The sequence below is a fragment of the Cygnus olor genome, chromosome 3 (assembly GCF_009769625.2).
Source record: "Cygnus olor isolate bCygOlo1 chromosome 3, bCygOlo1.pri.v2, whole genome shotgun sequence".
Lineage (NCBI taxonomy): Eukaryota > Metazoa > Chordata > Aves > Anseriformes > Anatidae > Cygnus > Cygnus olor.
Window position 1 is genome coordinate 54,391,502 of NC_049171.1, and position 20,679 is coordinate 54,412,180.

General features: G+C 39.0%; 1 protein-coding gene and 1 long non-coding RNA gene across 3 annotated transcripts; one reads left to right on the forward strand and one right to left on the reverse strand.

Annotated features, from left to right (window-relative positions):
• Nucleotides 1-3,006: 3,006 nt before the first annotated feature.
• Nucleotides 3,007-12,230, reverse strand: LOC121067497. 2 transcript variants are annotated; one of them, XR_005818318.1, is made up of 5 exons: nt 9,719-12,230; nt 8,248-8,307; nt 6,095-6,175; nt 5,810-6,002; nt 3,007-5,627 (listed from the first exon to the last, which is right to left on the reverse strand). It is a non-coding gene; the product is annotated as an uncharacterized LOC121067497 (long non-coding RNA). The 2 variants fall into 2 exon arrangements; XR_005818317.1 differs by having other exon boundaries at nt 8,248-12,230.
• On the forward strand, nt 7,228-16,655 carry GJA1 (gap junction protein alpha 1). The gene is made up of 2 exons (XM_040552058.1): nt 7,228-7,473; nt 13,579-16,655. The coding sequence occupies exon 2, from the start codon at nt 13,595-13,597 to the stop codon at nt 14,738-14,740; it is 1,146 nt and encodes a 381-aa protein (XP_040407992.1). The 5' UTR covers nt 7,228-7,473; nt 13,579-13,594; the 3' UTR covers nt 14,741-16,655.
• Nucleotides 16,656-20,679: the final 4,024 nt, after the last annotated feature.

A 20,679-nucleotide genomic window follows, 5' to 3' on the forward strand; every position in this document is an offset into this window, starting at 1 on the left:
TGAAAATTATTGTATCTACAGAAAAAGGCTGCCCACAAGCATTTATTAATCTGGTAATGAATAGAAAAATAAAAGTAAATTCAAATGTATGAAATAACAAACTAGAGCCTATAAATAATTGATTATAGCTTTGGTTTTGTATTCTTTTTGTGTGTGTATGTGTGTTTTGGTTTTATTGTTGTTTTGTTTTATGTAGAAAGAGGTAGAAAAAAAGGACTTATTTCCATACATTAAATGATTTGTAGACCACCATAAATAAAATGCTGATTTTGATCTCCTGGATAAAAACTACTTTTGGTTAGACTTCAGTGTTTATTTAAGTATTAAAGCAGCTCAATTTATTTCACTGTAGCCAACAAAGTAGCCCAAATAAACATAAAAATACGGCTGTATGACTAAAACACAGTGACTCCCATTATCAAATTAATTTAAGTGTTAAGTGAAACTCTGGGATGATTTAAATGAGAAGATCAAAAGAAAAAAAAAAAAAAAAAACTGAGGATTTTCTGAATACAGGATGGAAAAAGTGAGTTTTCTTGAGGAGAAGGAACTCCCCTATTTCACTGTTGCTCTTCCAATATGGCCAAAATAGACAGACAAACTTTCTGTCCCACAGTTCAGCCACATGTGGAAAATTCATCAATCTCTCCAAGATTTCAAAGACTATCACAGCTAGTCAGTTGCTGTTTATAAAATCTAAATAAAAAGTATTACATTTTACACCAAAATCACTCATTTTTTTCTAAACGTCAAAAGCACAATAATTATTGTATGGCTGATTTTCTGTTTAGTAATAAAGAAATTATTTTTCAATAGTGAAGGTGCAAAAGTGTTTTCAGCTGGGTAGGAATTTGGGGGATTTACCTACTCTGGTTTTCTTTTATTCATATAGGCTTCAACGTTTACATTTGGCTGTATAGCCTTTATTCACATTGCTGGGTTAGGCAGATTTATTGAATCCAGTGAGATTACTCATCAGAGTAAGTAGCAGATGGTGTCAATACATATTCTGAACTTTTGTTTAATTTCACTGCTAACGTATTTGATTATGTCAAGACCCCCTGAAGAAATTTAAAGACTATTTTTTGAAAGACTCCATTACTTCCACATCACGTTACTCTATGCTTTGGAAACCTGAACCATCCATATTCGTTTTTTTTAAAAAATACTCCCATCCTTTGGAACCAAATGACGGGAAAACCACAACATCAATAGACAGAAATAATAGATCACAAAATACCACAACACCATCTCTGTGCAGGATTTAAGAAATGCAAAATGAAATAAACAAAAAGCTTAACTGACATTCAAGATACAATATAACACGTTTATTTTCACTGTGTACAGAAGGTGGAGCCAAATTCATAAAGATCTGTGAGCTCATACTTCATTCTTTGTTTGTACGGTTTTCTACTGTCTTTTTAGAGGAGCAGCTTGCTCTGAGGAGATATTGATTGGAATCAGTTACAATGTTGGAATAAATCCTTTAAGACCAACCTTTCTGGTGTCTAAGCTGCCTGTAAGGAGCTTTAGAAGTTCCGTGGCACAGGTGAAGAGCTTCCAAGCCTCCAATTATTATTACCTTTCTCCCTTTCTGTCCATCAGCCAACAGTGAATCAGGAGTGAATTGATATTTCTAAAGGTAGTAAGAGAAAGCGAGTGAGTACCGTGAAGAAGTGGTGGTGACATCTTACTGGTATGAAGTGGCAGACAGTAGCACAAAGGACAGAAAGGAGAGAGTTACCCCAAACTTCAGACACTGAATCTCCCTTCTCTGTGATTCTCATAATTTTTAAAAAGAAACATTCATTTTGCTTTTTTCACTGCTAGTTTATATTTAAAATAATAATAATAATAAAGAAGGGCAGGCAGAATAATTTTGTGCTTAAAGGACAGAACCAGGTATTAAGAAACTTGACTCCTACTCCTGTTTGTGTCATAAGCTGTCTATGACTCAGAAGAGCTGCTGATATTCTCCATGACAAACTTCCGTATCTGTAAAAGAGGTTAATATAACTTAACTTGTTCTGTGTTAACGTTTATAAAGCACTCAGATTCTAGACAGATGACTGCATAGCAGGGCAAAATATTTTGAAAGACTAGTGACTATTTGCTAGGCTTAATGCTGTGTACTGGACTCAGGTCTGATGGCATCTGTTACTTCTCCACAATTTCATCTGAGGTGCTTCAGTCTTGATGTGTTTCCAGCATGGTCTCTTAAAATAGCACTTTCTTTCTTTCTTTCTTTCTTTCTTTCTTTCTTTCTTTTTTCGTTCTCTTTCTTTCTTTCTTTCTTTCTTTCTTTCTTTCTTTCTTTCTTTCTCTTTCTTTCTTTCTTTCTTTCTTTCTTTCTTTCTTTCTTTCTTTCTTTTCTTTCTTTCTTTCCTTCTTTCCTTCTTTCTTTCTTTCTTTCTTTTCTTTCTTTCCTACTTTCTTTCTTTCTTTCTTTCTTTTTTCTTTCTTTCTTTCTTTCTTTCTTTTTCTTTCTTTCTTTCTTTCTTTCTTTCTTTCTCTTTTTTCTCTCTTTCCTTCCTTCCTTCCTTCCTTCCTTCCTTCCTTCCTTCCTTCCTTCCTTCCTTCCTTCCTTCCTTCCTTCCTTCCTTCCTTCCTTCCTTCCTTCCTTCCTTCCTTCCTTTTTCTCTTTCTTTCTTTCTTTTTTTCTTTCTCTCTCTCTTTCTCTTTCTTTCTCTCTCTCTCTTTCTCTCTCTTTCTTTCTTCCTTCCTTCCTTCCTTTTTCTCTTTTCTTTCCTTCCTTCCTTCCTTCCTTCCTTCCTTCCTTCCTTCCTTCCTTCCTTCCTTCCTTCCTTCCTTCCTCTTTCTTTCTTTCTTTTTCTTTCTTTCTTTCTTTCTCTCTTTCCTTCTTTCTTTCTTTCTCTTTCTTTCTTTCTCTTTCTTTCTCTTTCTTCCTTCTTCCTTCCTTCCTTCCTTTTCTTTCTTTCTTTCTTTCTTTCTTTCTTTCTTTCTTTCTTTCTTTCTTTCTTTCTTTCTTTTGCAAGCAGACTGGTAAGAGCAGGATCTGTCTTGTGCTGACTAAGCCTCCTTTTTCCCTGGGGAAATAGCCCCATAGCCACTGAATCTGAGAGACCGGTTTCAACAAGGAATGGCAAGCGTGCTCACCGAGAGAAAATCCTGTGATTATCCTACTTTTTATTACTAATATCCTTACTATTGTCAGAAAACATCATCTTATATATCATGGGCTGTGCCACAACGTGGAAGTAGCTACTGCCTTCATGGGTGACAGTTGCCTTTGCTTTGAAGAACCGATGACCCTTTGAAACTGTTTTGCAGAGTCAGCAGCGCCGGGCATAGCAGCTTCCAGCGGGCTCCAGCCCAGCCTCTCGAGCTGACAGGAGATGCAAGTGCTGTGGCCAGCAACTTCCAAGCTATATTATATTTCTATGTGATGTAAGTTTCTTAAACAAGCGAAAACCACTGTCTGCTTTAAAAAACATCATTAGTCTGCACATTTATATGCTTATGTAATCAAGAAATACCACATTATTGTTCCTTGGACATTCCGAGAAGCTTTACCTCAATAAGACATGAAACAGGGCCACGCATTATTCACAAGCCTGTCTTGAAAGCCAAATGTGTGAGAAGGGATATCGGTGAAAACGTGCTGAAGCTTATGTGCCATCCAGGGACGTGGGTGACTGCACAGCTGCCTTGAAAGGCACACAAGAAAATCTGTATTGCATGTGTATGTTCATTTCAGTTTACCGTACAGTTCATGGACTCATCTCTGAAATTGCACATGATGAGGACAGTGACGTGCATGGGAGTGCTGGGAAGTAAATTTTGCAAACAAATTGCAAACAAGTGAAGACGTGCTGTATGTATTAAGAGCTCCGTAAGTCACAGACATCATTAACTGGGAGTAGATTTTGAACCCAGTGGTATTGGTGGGAAATTTTGTAATGGTCAAAGGACTGGAGAGTCTTCCAAATGAAACATTCACTAGGGCTTTCTGGGTTATCCAGGTTACTGAAATATTTCTGAGCAAATATTTGGAGGAAAGACAAGGAAAAATGTTTCTGTATAGAATTCTGTATTTATGTTCAGGTAATAGATAGAAAACAATGGACCGAGTTGTGAATTAACCATGAATCTGTGTCAAAGGCTGTAAATACTAAATAATCCACTGGAATTTATAGTCCCTTCTGATAAGTCTGTGTAGAAAAGCAGCAGCAGTACTACGGGCTCTGAACTGTTTCATTGATTGAGCTGGGGATTTGTGATGGAGTGGACAGAAATCCTGTGAAAGTCCCCTCGAAGGTTTAGTCACGGGGGGCACGGGAAGGAACCTGGGCTCTGGTGCAGCCTCTGGGTCGCAGTGCGAACATGCCCTTACTGACATTGCCGTAGCCTGCCAAACCAAACACAAACAGGTTCTGCAGTCCTAGGATTGCCACGCTAAAAGATTGCTTCACAAGACAGTGCCATTTGCTCCAAAAGGCAGAATGTCAATGGAGGGCATTACTGGCCCCAGAGAGCTCTGGGCTCCCAAATCTTCAGTTCTGTGGTGTCTAAAGAGTCTGTATTCTGAAATATAAGGCTTCAAATCAAAGTGCAATTATTTTACCCGTCTCTTAATTAAAAACAGACTTGCAAATATCTCAGGTCTGACACCTCCATGCTTTTCTCTTGAACACAGTTTCAGCTGAAGAGGGGTTTGTGTGAGAAACCATTTCTTCAGTCTGAAAAGCTTCTTTCCATTTGCGATGCAAATGAGTGCAAGACTTTTTGGTCAACTTGTGAAATTGTGGATCACTGCTGTTTCTGAAGCTGAATATGTTCTGATAAAAGGCTGTGAAACGTGATCATGGAGACATACTTCCAAACTCTTAAAGACATCTTCAAGGCATTTTTGTCAGGACTCATAATTCTTCCTAATTCTTCACTGTATCACAGTGGAGGCTTGAAATACTTTCTCTTTTCATGTGGATAATGCTGTATCAGAGCCAAGTATTATGTTTATTATTGCTGCAAAATTATTCATCCCTAACATACGTGTTTTACTTTTTTAAAGTGGACTTTGTGAGTGTTGGGCTTCTTGCTAATACTGTTTGTTTATTTAAGTGGAGAAATACTTCTAGGTGTTTCTTTTAAAAACAGAATGCTTGAATAATTGCAAAGCCAATACAGGAACGTGCAGGGAAAAATGCAAGATCAGGCAAGCTGGACCCTGTGATCTTTGAGAGGGAATGATAGCATTGTGTGGTTGCATGCTATAATTTAAGGGGTTTGGGGGGAAGGGAGTGTTTTGTTCTGCTGGTTTTTCTGTTTTTAGTGTGTGGTTCCCACCCCCCACCCCCCGAAAAAGCACTGCTTTCCTAAGGGGCGGCTTTTTCAGCACAAACACATTGGACACCTCAAATCTCGTCTCTGCATCAGCATGCATGTTTCCATGTCGTTGGCACTTTATACTTTGCACTAGAATAACCAGAGTTTTAGGGAGCAGTAGCAGGAGCATTATGTGTACTCCACTCACTACCTATTCCACAGTCATGAAGACAGTGTGGCACTATGGTTTGTATATTACAACGTTTTAATTCTGAAGAAGGTCCCACCACCTTTTAAGAACAGAGCTCAATTTCTTCCTTTCCGCTTTCCTTTTCCTCAAGCTGTAAAGAGAAAAAGCAACCTTAAAGCAACACTCAGAGAAGATGAAGAAAAAGTTTTTCTGCCATATGGCTTGGCCAAGCCATAAACTTTTACACTTTTTTTTGTGTAAAAAGGAAAAAAAAGCTGTCGAAACTAACAGCCAGAATCAAAGTAAAAGGGGGCAAGCTGGGGAAACAACCACCTTTGTCTGTAGCTGGAGGAAGGAGAACGGAGGGTGGACACTTCTGGTGTACTGGCTCTTCTTCTCAAACAGGAGGCAGTGTGGTCTGCTGCAAATGACTCCAGAGCAAGAATAATGATTGTGTGCGTCTTTCGCAGCTTCAAAGCTCCCTGCTGAGTGCCTTTCTACAAAGGTCTTGTCTTAGTTCTCTCATCTAGTGAGTTCAGGGTGGAAAAAGATTAGGCACAAGCTGCAAAAAATGAGCAGGAATATCTATGTTGTGTTACAGAGTGTAGTGTTCTTTACCTCAAGAATAAATTGTAAATGAGGAGCTTTACTTGGGAACCTCTCAATGGCCACTACTGGACTTCTCATCTTTCTTATAACCTTTAAAAAGAAAACAAAAAACACTCTTCCATACTAGTTAACATGGATGATCCCAGAAATATCCCATTAGAATAAGAGGAACTGAAACTCAGACAAGGCTGGTATGATCCGAAATGCAAAACTTCATTAAGAACTATCAAACCACTGACTGCGTCTAGAGAAGCTCTTAAGCAACCCTGCAGAGGAGCTAATGCCCCATGACACACAAAGTACAGGACCAATTCCTAACGTAGTTTGGACTCCATGTGCGAGGAACTTAGCACACACACCAAAATAAATTAATCTCTCTTCTGCAGAAGAGGCGTTTTGCAGGGAGCATTTAATCATGGACTGGTCAGGAGCAAAGCCAAACCAGCTTCATTCTGACTGAATAGCCCAGCTTTGGAGAATGCTTTTATTCTGTAAAAATGAGTTGAAAAATTATCAGGAGCATTTCTTCTCACTGTTTAACTCTGAATTTCTGAACTGTGCTTTATTTTCTGAAATTTCCTGGAAAGAGTTTCCTGGAATGTGAGATCATTTCTTCATTTCTCCCATGGGATGCATGCACACACAGACACACAAGCAACAGTTAAAAAATGTGTGATGGATATATCCTGTTGAAACAAACACACCGGTCCTTGCATGTACTTTCATGTGTGCACGTAAAGGAAATGGACCCGCGTAAACAAAGCGATACTAACAACAAAACGTAAGGGGACTTGAGAGGGCTTTCTCTCTACACAGTGATCAGGAGACAGCGACAGCAGCCGGGCAGCCCAGCCCTAGCACCCGGGAGGTTGACGCCGGTCCCCCACCCGCAGCATCTTCCCTCTCAGGGCCAGGTTTGGGCCAGGGCGGGCCGGGGACCGGAGGCTGGGGGCTGGGGGCCGGGGGCCTGCCCTGGCCGCGGTTTTGTTGCATCAGCAGGAGCCGACCTGAAGGAGCTCACGCTCTCCTTCTGGCCGTCCTCGTTTTTGCTGTGCCGTCAGTTCTCTCCCTCCTCCCCCCACCTTCCTCCTCTCCATTTGCAGAGTGCCCCTCCTCCTGGGCTGCTACCCCTCCTTTTCCCCTCCTCTTTCACAGTCAGAGGCTTGAAAACTTGTTAAAAGCTCTCCCAGTGTTCCAAGTTAGAAAAAACTTTTACGAGGTATCAGCACTTTTCTTTCACTAGTGGGGAAGGAAGGATGAAAAATACAAAACAGCAGTAGACTTTTAAAGTTTAAATAGACAGGTCTGAGTGCCTGAACGTGCTCTTCCATTTTACTTTAACCCTCCAGAGAAGTATCCTGATCCAGCTTCACTGCTGATCAGCAAGGGTAAGTTGAAAGTTTTCCTTTCTCATCTTTTTATATATACCTTTTTTTTTCTAAAAACTTTCTTTCCACTCTAAGAACTTCGTGTTATTTCGCTGATGGTTGAACTTGTTGGGGAATACAGAACAAAACAAAACAAAGCGTGCGTTCTCCTAAAGGTTTAAACTTACAGGGATTATTCTTTGCTTCCTTTTGTCATATTTTTATACACTTCTGAAAATACGACCCGACTGCAACTTCTAACCATGCTCCATTGAGAGAGGAACTGCGGTGAAGTTATGCCTGCACAGCTGGGACGCAGACTTGTTGCTCATGTTTCAGTGAAATCGCTGCTGTGTACTTGTCTCTGCCTAAATGAGCTCCTTTAAAGGGGAAGGAAAAAAAAAAAAAGAAAAAAAAAAAACCTTAGGTGCTCTTCACTCTCTTCTGTTGCACTGAAATCCCACCAGAAGTTTGTAGCAGTGAGACCTTGTCCCCAGTGCGCCCCACTTACGCCCAACACATTTGGCTTCCCTATGGCAGCCCCGACTGATGCCGACTTGCTTGTGCAGAGCAAGGTTCTTAATTAGGTGCTTTGTTAAATGCTGCAGCTACCAAACGTGGTGACTTTCACGTGGTCTTTCTGATGACTTTTCCCCTTTTCTTTGAAAACAGATGTGATAAAAGCCAGACGTGGGTTACGGAGTTTTAACCTAGTTTGTATATAGTTACTCTGTTTTAGCAACCTCAGTAAAGGGATTTTAGAGAAGGAATGTGAGATATCATGATATGCCTTACCACGTTGGCAATGTCTGTGAAAGTCTTGGGTGGATATAAATGAAAGTTGTCTAGGAAGAGCTGTGAAAGAATATACACAATATGTGTCATAATCCCAATATGACACATTCCTTTTATATTACCTTGAAGGCTTAAATACTTTCAAAACGTGGGGAAGAGGAATGCTTGAGCAGCATCTCTTGGAGAACTCACAAGCTTTTTAAATTGCAAGACTTGGAGTGATTTCATATTGCAGTTGTTGCTTGCTGCTTGCTAGCAGTGAAAGAACAACATGAAAAAGGAAACAGCAGGAGAAAGGACCTTCAGCTGAAATACAAAGCGCGGGATCTATCTTATCAAGTAGCACGCTCTACTCTTTAAACAAGAATATTGTGTGCTTATGTCCGTCCTTACGTTTTGCCTCATGATAACCAGCAAGCCATGTGTAGGGGCATATTTTGTCTGAGGAACTCCTTTAAACTTTTGTACATGAAATTCCTGAAAGCGTATGGTAATGGGGATAAAAATGTCCTACGAACACCTTGTGCCTGACTTCTGTGTGTGCTTGCATGTGCGTTAGTATATAGGGAGCAAGTTGGAGGACTGGTGTGAAGCTTTCATCCTGCCATTTTAACATCTGGACAGCACACTACACTGGAGAATTTAAGCCTCTAGTCTTTGAGATGTTTACTGAAGTGTTTCCTTCAAAAACTTCAAAGCCAAACATTGGCGCTGACCCATGATACCTAACAAGCATACAAATGGGAGAAGGGTGAGCGGCAGGCTGAGTTCAGGAGGAGGAAGAGAGGGACACAAGTGATTTGATTTGTGACATAAATCTGAATGCTTATACGCTCAGGAGCGCAAACAGATTCAACATTGTAAAGTTATCTCAGCTTCCACATAATGCAAGCCTACAAGATTAGTTTTATTTGTCTCTGAAATGAACGCCAGTTTAGACCAAGGATTCTTGTGGGCATGGGGAAGGTTAGATGACGTTGAGCAATATCTGTTTCATCAGATACATTTCTCTCCTTCCCCAGTCTCTGGTACACCCCCCCCCCCCCCCCATCCCCCCCAGATGTTACCCACAGAATATATCTCTTGTGGAGGCATCTGGTCTGTTGCTTATTCTATACACGTACTTGTTAGAGTTCCAAATTTCAAAATCTGCAAGTATGAACGTCAGAGGGCCCGAGGCCCCCTCAAGGAATTCGGCATTTCTTTTAGTTCCAGCATGAGTCAGAAGAGGGATGAATTTGGGCAATAACGTAGAGGGTAGACATGAGCTGTACCATTAGAGAGTTTTCAAGAAACTGCTTCTGGCTGCTTTGGGTCCTTTTGCAACTATGTTTTAGAAGTGAATTGGCTGTAGAGAATACTACATGGGAGAGGCAAAGTCTATGGGGAAGATCCACTGGTGTCTGACCACCAACAATACCAACAGACAATGAAAAAAGCAGACAGCTGAGACACTTGAAATTCTACTTACTGCAGCCATTTAGAGCGTAATCTTTGTCCAGAAGATTAAATGAACAGCACCTTTCCTTTAAAAGACATTTGCTAATTTTTGTGAGGTTTCAGGAAACTGTCTTCCCCTATTCCAATCCATCTAAACACCTTCAGTTGTACATCTCAGCTGCTTTCTCTCCAGTGCTGGTTACTTTTGGGAAATGCTCAAGTTGGTTGATGTTCAAGGTCCAGAAGCTTCTCTTTTGCTGACTACTTAATTTTTAAGTGTGCTTGAATTTTTGTAGGAAAACAAACTTTGTTCTGTTTCTGACTGCTTCAGCTGCACAATCCTGTTTTAGATCCCACTCTAAACCCTTACTGCTCTTCTGTCCACTAGCATGTGACCTTCTAACACTGTAGTCAGACCTGGACGTGTTACCACAGCACTGAGTTTATATTATTCTTCCTGAAAAATATGAACCAGATGGCATGATGAATGTTGTCCACAAAAAATAGTTCTAGAATTTCTTAATTGTGGCTTACAAATCAAATTTCTTATATATGTGGTCATCCAAAACCCTTTACAGATGAATGCTGTCATATCTCCTGCTGCTCTGTTTTTTTTTTTGTTTTGTTTTTTTCCCTTTCTTTCCCTGTCTTTACCCACACACAGTAGAAGCTGGCAGAAATCCACTTTTAAAAAGGTTAATAGGCCTGCATTAGTCCAACTCAAATAAATAAATAAATAAATAATCCTGTAAGTAATAATCAGTAAGAACTCATGGAATGCACATACGCATCATCACCCATATCCTTAAATTCCTGAAGTGCCGAAATTGTACCAGTAGATCGGGTCAATCTGTGTTATTTAGTGGAACTGTTAAAAGAAGTTTAATTGTTAAAAAGAGACCTGAAGGCCGAATAAATAGTTTTAAAGGTAATCTTCCATCAATTTCAAACTATTTACAAAACTAAAATACTTAAATATTTGTTTGATGAAGAACATCTTTTTATACCTAGTAAAAATATTTTGTAATCAGTTAATAAAAATGTTATTTCAGTGTTCTGAAATTGAACAAGTTAGATCCGATGAATGAGTTTTCTCTAAAGCAAAATAAAGTACTGTGTTTCATAAAGCAACAGAATCCATTTAAGCAGAGGAATAATATATTTGTGCCACCACAAGGTTATCTGACTAACAGCACAATGTTTTGAATTGATGTGGGTTATCACTGGCAAGGCTAGTGTGTAACTGATCTCTTAAAAAAAAAAAAAAAGTGTGTTTTTTTTTTCAAAACTATGTGTGAGTAATTCAAGCATGGTATGTTTCCTCCTGGAGTTTATATTGCCAGAGGATATAAATGAAGCTTAGCAATTTTGCATGCTGAAGCAAATTAAAAAATAGGTAGTAAATTCTCAAAATATCGCAGGTGTGGGATTAAGTAGGTCAAAACTGAAGTAAATCATGTTACTTTAATGGACCAGAGTAGAGTATAATTAAAAAACAAACAACATATAGCTGCCTAGAAATAACACGTCCTCTGTTTTCTTAATCAAACTTTCAATCTGAAATAACATTTAGGCAGTAAAAAAATACATAGAGTCTGAGGAAAGTCTGTCAGTGCAGTAGTTTCAAATCATCAGAAAGCTGACTAATTAAATCAAGAAGCTGTTACTTGAAAAAGGCTCCTTCTGTCCACTTCCCACTTTTAGGACATGGAGAAAATAGTTTGCCTTTAAAACAAACTTCACATGTTGTATAGTTACAGACTGTTCTCTGTTTTAACAATCTCAGCTTGAGGAGGAACGTGGTAACATTGCATTCCAGCCTTTTCAGAGACCTCCATGCTCATGTGCTGACTCCTTTCCTACCAGCCTGAACCAATAAAGACAAACTAATCTTTCCGGGGAATGACTAAACCTTGGAAAGACTAAAAGAATATGTCAGAGAGAAACACATTGTATATCTCTCCCAGTGAGGCTTCCAGATTTAAAAGTCTGAAGAAGACCTCATCTGTTGATGAGACTTCAGTCATGTGAAGAACTAATTATGTGAGGAAGGGTCTGAACACCCCAGTAGGTAAACTTCCTCTACACTTCAGAGCAAGCTGACTAAATGGAGAAATGGCCCTGGGATATTTTGCAGGAGTTCAAAGATAATTGTCATCTCTGAGCTCTCAGAGCAAGTACTTTAAACACTTGTCTCCCATTATTCTCTCAGACTCTTTCCGATGGCAAAAAAGACGGTGTATGTTTATTTATTTATTTATTTTTATTTGGCATAGATTATTATGATTGAGTTTGCCAAATTTATAATCTTGTGTTTCCAGTGACTCACCACTTCTTGAAAGAAAATCTCCTTGATGCTAAAATTTCCTATTTTATGAATTATCCAGAAAAGGTTTTATTGTCTTTTTTTTTTTTTTTTTTCTCTTCTTCTATAAATGACCTTCACTAGGGAATATATGCATGATGTGATGGGAAGGAAATCATTTGAACATTGTCAAAACTATTAATACTGGGAAGAGATTACTCAGCATGCACTGAACAAATACCTCTGCCGAGCAACATTTACTTTAAAAGGGAAGCTTTTTGCTTATTTTTTTCCTTTTAGGTGCCCAATTTCACATGCTTATTCATGTGGGGCAAGCTATAATGTAAGCTTTTGTCCAGAAAAGATTACCATTTTCAAGTTCATAAAATCCCTGCAGTGAACTTTGTTTTTCCTAGGAATCTAGAACGTCAAGTTAGAATACTTCACTTTTTTTATGTCACCCTGTGTATTTCCAGATATGCCCAAGAAGCTGCGTGTCCCAGAATGCACACTTTAAACTCAAGTTGAGAGAGACAATTTAAACTTGCAGTGTTCAACATTTGGAATGCAAACTGCACGCCAGGAGTTGCCTTAAAAACAGAAAGTGCTCGTTTACCTTTTTTTTTTTTTTTTTTTTTCTGGCTAGATCTTTTTTCCTTTCAAAGCAAAGTGAAGGAATTTAAATGTAAAATGATGCAAATACAAAGCTGAAACGACAATAAATTAGGCAAGACACAGATAGCTAGGAAACCAGTTCTTCCAATGTAGTGACATGAGCTTATCTGCACCTGATGTATTTAATATTTTTGGTTCCTTCATAAAAATATGGGTAAAGAATACTGATGTTGATCTTTGTGCTGCAAATACTAATGCATACATTTAGTTTAGATAGCTTTAGATAGCTTTTTTTCTGAAGTTAAGTATAGTAAAAACTTTGCATCATTAAGAACTATACTCGTAAATGTATCACACACAGTAACTTGTGCAATAGCTGAGTTTAATGTTGCCATAGGAAATTTAGCACACATTTGCAATGATTAAATTTTTGGTATCTGACCATAGTATAGACTTAGTACATTTTGTATTTAGGTTATACTATGTTTTGCTTTTCTATTCACTTGAAGAGTGAATATAAAAATCACCATGAATGAGCTACACATGAGCAAGAGAAATCTTTCATTTATTCTTAACATATTCAGGCAGTGCCATTAAGTATTTCCACATCCTGCTTCAGTAGTGTGTCACAGCTGTTTTCTGCCTGAGGCAGGTACTGGTCATTGAACTGAGGCTGCCACCAAGAAGGCTGGTTTGAGCAAACCACAGTGGCAGCCAAGGGTTTTCATGGACTTCTTGAAAATTGAAGTGAAATTAGAAACCTTTTTTCACTGTGTTCTGAGACATAATATAATATTTATCTTTGAAGTTTCCCTTAGTTCCCACTCTGCCAGCAACTTAACTAAAACACATGAATTAAAACAAAACTGCACCACTGCACTGTTAGCATTGATCTGTGTGATTCAGTGCATCAAAAGTATTAAAGAGCTGTCTCAACCATCACTACTTTTTTTCTTTGTTTCGTTCTTTAGCCAGCATCCCGTGAAGATGGGTGATTGGAGTGCCTTGGGAAAACTTCTTGATAAGGTTCAAGCTTATTCTACTGCAGGAGGGAAAGTATGGCTGTCTGTCCTCTTTATTTTCCGAATCCTGCTACTGGGGACAGCAGTCGAGTCTGCTTGGGGAGATGAACAGTCTGCTTTTCGGTGCAACACTCAACAGCCTGGTTGCGAGAACGTCTGCTATGACAAGTCCTTTCCTATCTCCCATGTGCGCTTCTGGGTTCTGCAGATCATATTTGTGTCTGTACCAACACTCTTGTACCTGGCACATGTGTTCTACGTGATGAGGAAAGAAGAGAAGCTGAACAAAAGAGAAGAAGAGCTCAAGGTGGTCCAGAATGATGGTGTCAATGTGGATATGCACCTCAAACAAATAGAAATTAAGAAATTCAAGTATGGCATTGAAGAGCATGGCAAGGTGAAGATGCGTGGGGGACTGCTCCGTACATACATTATCAGCATCCTTTTTAAATCTGTCTTCGAGGTGGCTTTCTTGCTGATACAGTGGTACATTTATGGGTTCAGCCTGAGCGCCATCTACACCTGTGAGCGAGATCCATGCCCACATAGAGTGGACTGTTTCCTCTCCCGTCCAACTGAGAAAACCATCTTCATCGTCTTCATGCTGGTAGTGTCTTTGGTGTCTCTTGCGTTGAACATCATCGAGCTTTTCTACGTGTTCTTCAAGGGTGTCAAGGATCGTGTGAAAGGGAAAACTGACCCCTACTCCCATAGCGGCACCATGAGCCCTTCCAAGGACTGTGGCTCCCCCAAATATGCTTATTACAATGGATGTTCCTCACCGACCGCCCCCTTGTCTCCCATGTCTCCCCCAGGGTACAAGCTGGTTACCGGAGACAGGAACAATTCCTCCTGTCGTAACTACAATAAGCAAGCTAGTGAGCAAAACTGGGCCAACTACAGTGCGGAGCAGAACAGGATGGGGCAGGCTGGCAGCACCATCTCCAACTCGCATGCCCAGCCCTTTGACTTCCCCGATGAGCACCAGAACACTAAAAAACTGGCATCAGGACACGAGCTGCAACCCCTCACCATTGTGGACCAGAGGCCTCCCAGCAGAGCCAGCAGCCGAGCCAGCAGCAGGCCCCGACCTGATGACCTGGAGATCTAAGCTTCTTGCTGCAGTACTTGCTCGACTATGAAACGACATGCATTGGAAGATGCAGTCAGTGCTGATCTTGTTCCAGTGGAGGTGGTACTTAACAGTCTCAAGCAGGAGATTTTAACAATCATGTTTAAAAAAAGAAAGGAAAAAAAAAAAACAACAACAAAAACAAACAAGCAAACAAACTTTTAAAATTCTTGCTGTTTTTTTGGGGGGAATGTGGGGTTGGTGTGGGGTGGTACAATACACATTGGTATTTAATGTAGCTGGTTTAAAGAATTTAAATACTAAAAAAGAAAAAAAAAGGAAAAAGATAAGTAGTCATTACTAAGGTAGGGGGTTGTTTTTCTAGAAAGGCTGTAAATATCTGAGTGTATGTGTATGTGCGTACTATTGTGTTTGTTTCTAAAGAATCTTCTAAAACCCAATAATAACTGAACTCACATTTGTCAGGGTGAAGTGCTGTCTGAAGATGAAAACGTTTTTCCTATTCAACAAGCAAAAAATCCAGGATTGCCTCTGATCATTTCCCTGTCAAGAACATTCCATTCTTTAAAAGTGCACTTTGAAGGTAAACTTTCCTGCATGGTCCTCCAGGTTGTTGAAAGGCTTCTGTGAGGACAGTCTACAACTCAAATTTCAGACATGGCCCGCCAGGAAGTACTTTAGTCACCTGCTTTTCCAGCCCTTCATGCAGGTAGATTTTGTGATGTGCGTAAGTGGGTTGGCTCCACGCTCATAGAACCAGCAACCACACACTCTTGTCCACAGTAATATTCATGTCCTGCTGCTCACGCACAGTCTAATTAGCATCATATAAAACCCAGTTTGCTGCCACTTGCAGATTTAAGCATTAAAACAGGCAAGTAACTGACTTTAGTGAATTTTGTCACAGCTTTATGTATTTTAAGGGTGTACATATGTGTGTGGACATGGAGGTAAAGGTATACACAAAACACGCTCAGAAGCATATGTTGAGAAGCATACGCACACACTTTACTTGCAGTTGACACTTTCTCGTGGATATTGTGAAGATATGGGCCACTATGGTGTTTACATTCTCTGATTCCTTCAATGCAAGTGAAGCACGTCATATATTTTTTTAATTCTATATAATATTTTCCATGTATCCTAAATGGATGCTTTTTAAAAAATAAAAAATAAAAAAGGGCCTAATCCTGGATGTCTTGCTCTGGAAAATCTCTCTTTTAAGTCAGTGGGAGTTTTGCCTGAACAAAGTCTACAGGATCAAGCCCAAGATGTAGCGAAACATGTTCTTGCTGGCATGAATGATTTTCTTTTGTAGAAGTTAGGGATGGAAAAGACTCATTAGGTCATCTAGCCAATCTCCCTGATAGGTAATAATGATGCTTGAATGATAGAAGTTGTAGTACTGTAAGCAAGCTTTAGTCTTATGTGAGAAACTTAGAAGAAATGCTTTGTGCTGGATTAATAATAAAATATGCCTACATGACTTTTGCAGTAACTGGTATTTTTCTTGTACTAAATATTCACATTTACTGAACTGTAATGTCCACTCTAAGTTTGACAGTTAGGTCTTTCTAGATGGCTCTAGCAACTTTAGTGTTTACACTTAGGTTTTGTTTGAAATGCAAGAGAAGTTGATTTTAAAAGAGTACAATTCTAGCTAATTTATTTGAAATATATGCTAAAGAAATCTACCAGTTTCTTCAAATGCATTGCCTCTTAGCTGAACACAGATTGACCAAGGAAATACATAGCTTGGTTTCATTTTGCAGCAACACAGATAAGTGGTTTCATTTACTACAATATATTAATTTGTTTGACATTCCATGTTAAACTACTGTTGTGTTCAACTTCATTGCATGTTTGCAACCTTAGTCCATCAGATCATGTTGTCTGGAGAACATTAGTCAATAAAGTTTTAATTTAGTATAAATATATCTTCTAATTGTCTTTTACTGTTTTATATGTCCATATATCTTTCGTTTCAGTATTATAATCCAAACTCCTTCCTTCCCTCTTCATTTTCCCCCTGCCTTTCAGCAGTAGTCTTGATTTAATCCATCTGGATTTACTTTGCATTGAAATTTCACAGGAACAAATTCAGATACCCTCACAACACTGGAAAAATAAGCATTGTTTGTGACACTCCTGGAAAAAAGTCAGGCTCAGCATGAACTACTGTAATGCAAGTCTTGCCATGAGCTTCAGAATATATATAATTATTTCCAAACTATTATAAAAAATATAACAGTAAGACACTGTCACACAATTTTTAAAGCATTTTTCTTATGCAGCCTAGATTGTAGATTATGAAATCATTGCCCCAGATTTACATTTCTGCATGCAATCAGACTGTTTGACTGACAGTCAGTTTGAATTTCTGGAATAAAATCCTCAGCCTTTCAGACTCAGTGGGAGCAAGGTACTGATTTTGATAAGGCCGGGATTTTGTGTAATGGTTACTGCTTCACCTTTTTGGTCCCTGTCACTAATGAAGATGCCCAGTGCTTTGCTTTCCTGCATTGGACTCTGAAAGAAAGATGGTTCAACTCATTTTTTATGTGAAAAATCAAAATATAATGGTCATGCAGTTATCACACAGTTTTCAACTTTAAAATTTGTTTGGTGTTTTAAGTCCAAATTTCCTACTAGTAAAGAGGGGGAAAATAAGCAGGACAATGCTAGTGGATTCACAGCTAGGAGAGATACTATACAAGCACAAGCACAAGGAATGACTCCTTGAAGTGTTTCTTAAATAGTAACAATGAGTCATTTTAAGCTGGCTTGTCCTAGTTCATCTGTACAAAGGGAAGAACATTCCAAGCATTTTGTGAGGATCATCCCCTTGGGAAGGTGGGTTCAGAAACATCCAGAGAAGGGCTCACCCTGAGACAAAATCTAGTGTCTCTTAGACAGGCTGATTGTCAGGTACATCCCAAACTATGGACTCAGTTCCTTCAGGCATCTTGGACAGCTGATATAAATTACCACTGCAGTGCCAAGGCTCTCTGAGTCATTTTTGGTGGTAAGTGTGCTTAGGGCCAATTCTCTCACCTAGGTTTATTTTTGTGGAGTATATTTCTTGTACACTTAAAAGTCATCACAGAGATATAATGTTGTGTGCCACTGGTCCAATTCTTTATAAACTTTCTCCCAGTGCATCTGTGTAGCAGCAGTTGCATTCTCTCTGCAAATGACGTAAAATATTGTGTGATATGATTCTAGCGCATATTGCCAAACCTCTCTAGAAGGATATGTTAGATACTGAATTCAGACTGGAAAAGGTGTTGTAAAAATACACATTTCAGAAAATATATAAAAAAAAAAGGATTATGAACAAATAAACAGCAAGAAAAACAAAATTCAAAACCTGTTAAGTACTAAAAGCTTGGGTTGATGTTTTGTGTAGAAGTATTTTGAAAAAAAAGGCAAATTAACCCTAAGGCCTCCACCCTGCCCCAGTAATTTGAAAAGTCTGTAAAGAGTAAAGTTAGAAGGATAAAAGTTAAAGACAGCCTGAAATCTATATGCAGATCATGTAATTTCAAGATGTTTTAAATACAGTGAGCACACACTGGAGGTTCTTTCCTATTTTAGAAATGAAATTTCCATATTTAAAGTGGAAACTATTATGGCCTGCAGTAGTAGTTTGAGAACCAGGACAAACTTTCTGAGTGTACCTGTCACACCCTCTGAAACCAGTCATTTTTAAATGATGTAGTCATCTTACTGTTTCAGACATAAGGCTGTTAGCAATGCTGCTATGTTACACAGGATGACCAGCTCCCTTGCGTATTGCCATCATGCTGGCATTTCCCTCCAACTTTCTCTGTAACTTGGTATTGATCCAATAGAATAATAATAATAATAGTAATCGTGATGTAAATATTTGACTCTTGGAACTCGGATCTGGCAGTTGATCCATATCTGAACTTACCCTGACTGGTTCGTGTGGAGTTCTGAGTATGTCAGGTCAAAACCTCTTCCAGTATTGATTATGGCTGTTTCTAACTCACTAGGTCAGGGCTTCTTTTAACTCTTCTTGTAATTCCTCAGTGATTACTACTGCTCCATTTTCCAGAATTCAAACAAAATAAAGCAGGGAATAGGATTTACCTGTCTTCTGTATAATTTTATTTTCTCTGTTTACTGCTAATCAAGACCTGGCAGTACCTGGCTTTCTACTGAGCTCATGAACCCCTCTAATATACAGTATTTTTAAAATGCGGTGTATTATACTATTAGTCATATTGACCATAATCTCCTTGAAGATGTCTTCCTTTCCTTCTCATGCTATTAACTCCAGATATTTGCAACTGAATCTACCAAAGGATTCAGATGACCGAGGTGGGATGAATGGCCCTTGAGGATTTCTCTGCCAAACAAGCAAACAAACAAACAAAACAAAATGCTCAGACAGCACAGAGTTGTTGAAGCTACTCCTTTATTACTTTCATTTCTACTGCCAACATAGGCAATAAGATCGGAAGCGTAAGCCACACCTGAGAAACCACTACCTAGACGTATTCTCTGTCCCAGTCCCTTGAACTATTTGAGGGTCCTCTATTTTATTGTAATTTATGAGCAAGACTAGTTTTGCACATAATAGCTCCAGAAAGAGAGGACTACAGGATTAGCTCTACGAAGGCATGACCGCCTTTCTCTGACTTAAACCACATGCTTTTGACTATGCCCAAGGACATATTCACACCCAGACTCTGTCCATCCTGGAAAGTGTGTCAGATGAAAATTACATGATGCTAGTGCATCACTAGATTAAAACAGGAAGAACTCATTGGTCCATCTACTTATTTCAAAGGTATTTTGGTAGACACACAAAAAAAGAATGCTTGTTTTAAACTTGTCCTAAATGCTTCCTAACATATAGCACTATGAGGAGACTCTGTGAAGCCATACAAACACTCTGCATGTATGCACCCTAAGCATTATCTATGCGTACTATGTCTAGAAGTTATTTAAATAGACGCAGCTGCTCAGTGATCTGGTAAGATTAACAGCCTCCAAAATGGCTGCCCTCACTCTTTTCTCATGGTAGCCAAAATGCTGCATCCAGTTTACTGGCATGCTGGAATTTGCAATGCAAAGACACCCTGGGCAAAGACAGACATGTTTTCACAGGGTTCCTTTTAAGTGCTGAAGAAGCATAATGCTAGAAGCTAGAGGCAGAGATTCCGGGACAGGCTGTACTGGGTTAGTAATAGACAGTAAGTGGAGTCAATCAATCACAAGTAAAGGCTTTCTCGTGACTGTGGACTCTCCTGTCATTTCAAAAGACTAAGTCTCTGCTACTATGTTGAAAAGATGTGAATAATAAAATGAGACGTGAGCTTAGACTCATGTAAAAGGGAAAATGTTCAGACATTTAAATTGCTCCTTGAAGCAAGCCTAGACCACAGTTGCATACTTCCCATTAGAATTGACATGAAACCTAAGAAAATATTCACGAGTTACTGTGTTTCGCTCATTTAAATCAATGTAAAAGTTCATTTCAATTTCAGAAATAAACAGATTGGATCCATAAAGATGTAATTATGACTTCTAATTTTCATTAATATAGCTGTTAAGGGAAAGCATATAGGTATAAGCTATTATGTCTTGAATGAATGACCACTTGAATGTGTGCAATCATACTATTTCCTCACAACTTTCTTTTTACTGTAACTCAGTGTAGAGGCAAGTTTATGAAAAAATAATCTAAGGGTTTCCTTTTTTTAACAAGCAGACAAATTCTGTAAATGTAATGAAATTCATAAGGGAGTGTAGAGTATTGTATAACGTGTCTAACTCATTTGGGCTGAGGAATGAAATCTTCACTTTGCCTCTCATCCTTTTTGGAAAGGTTTTCATATTCCAGACACCTGAGCAGTTTTTCCATGCTGCTGAGTGTGCCTCTGTTCTCACTAGCTCTTCTGTGAGCTTTGCTTGGATGGGAGTCT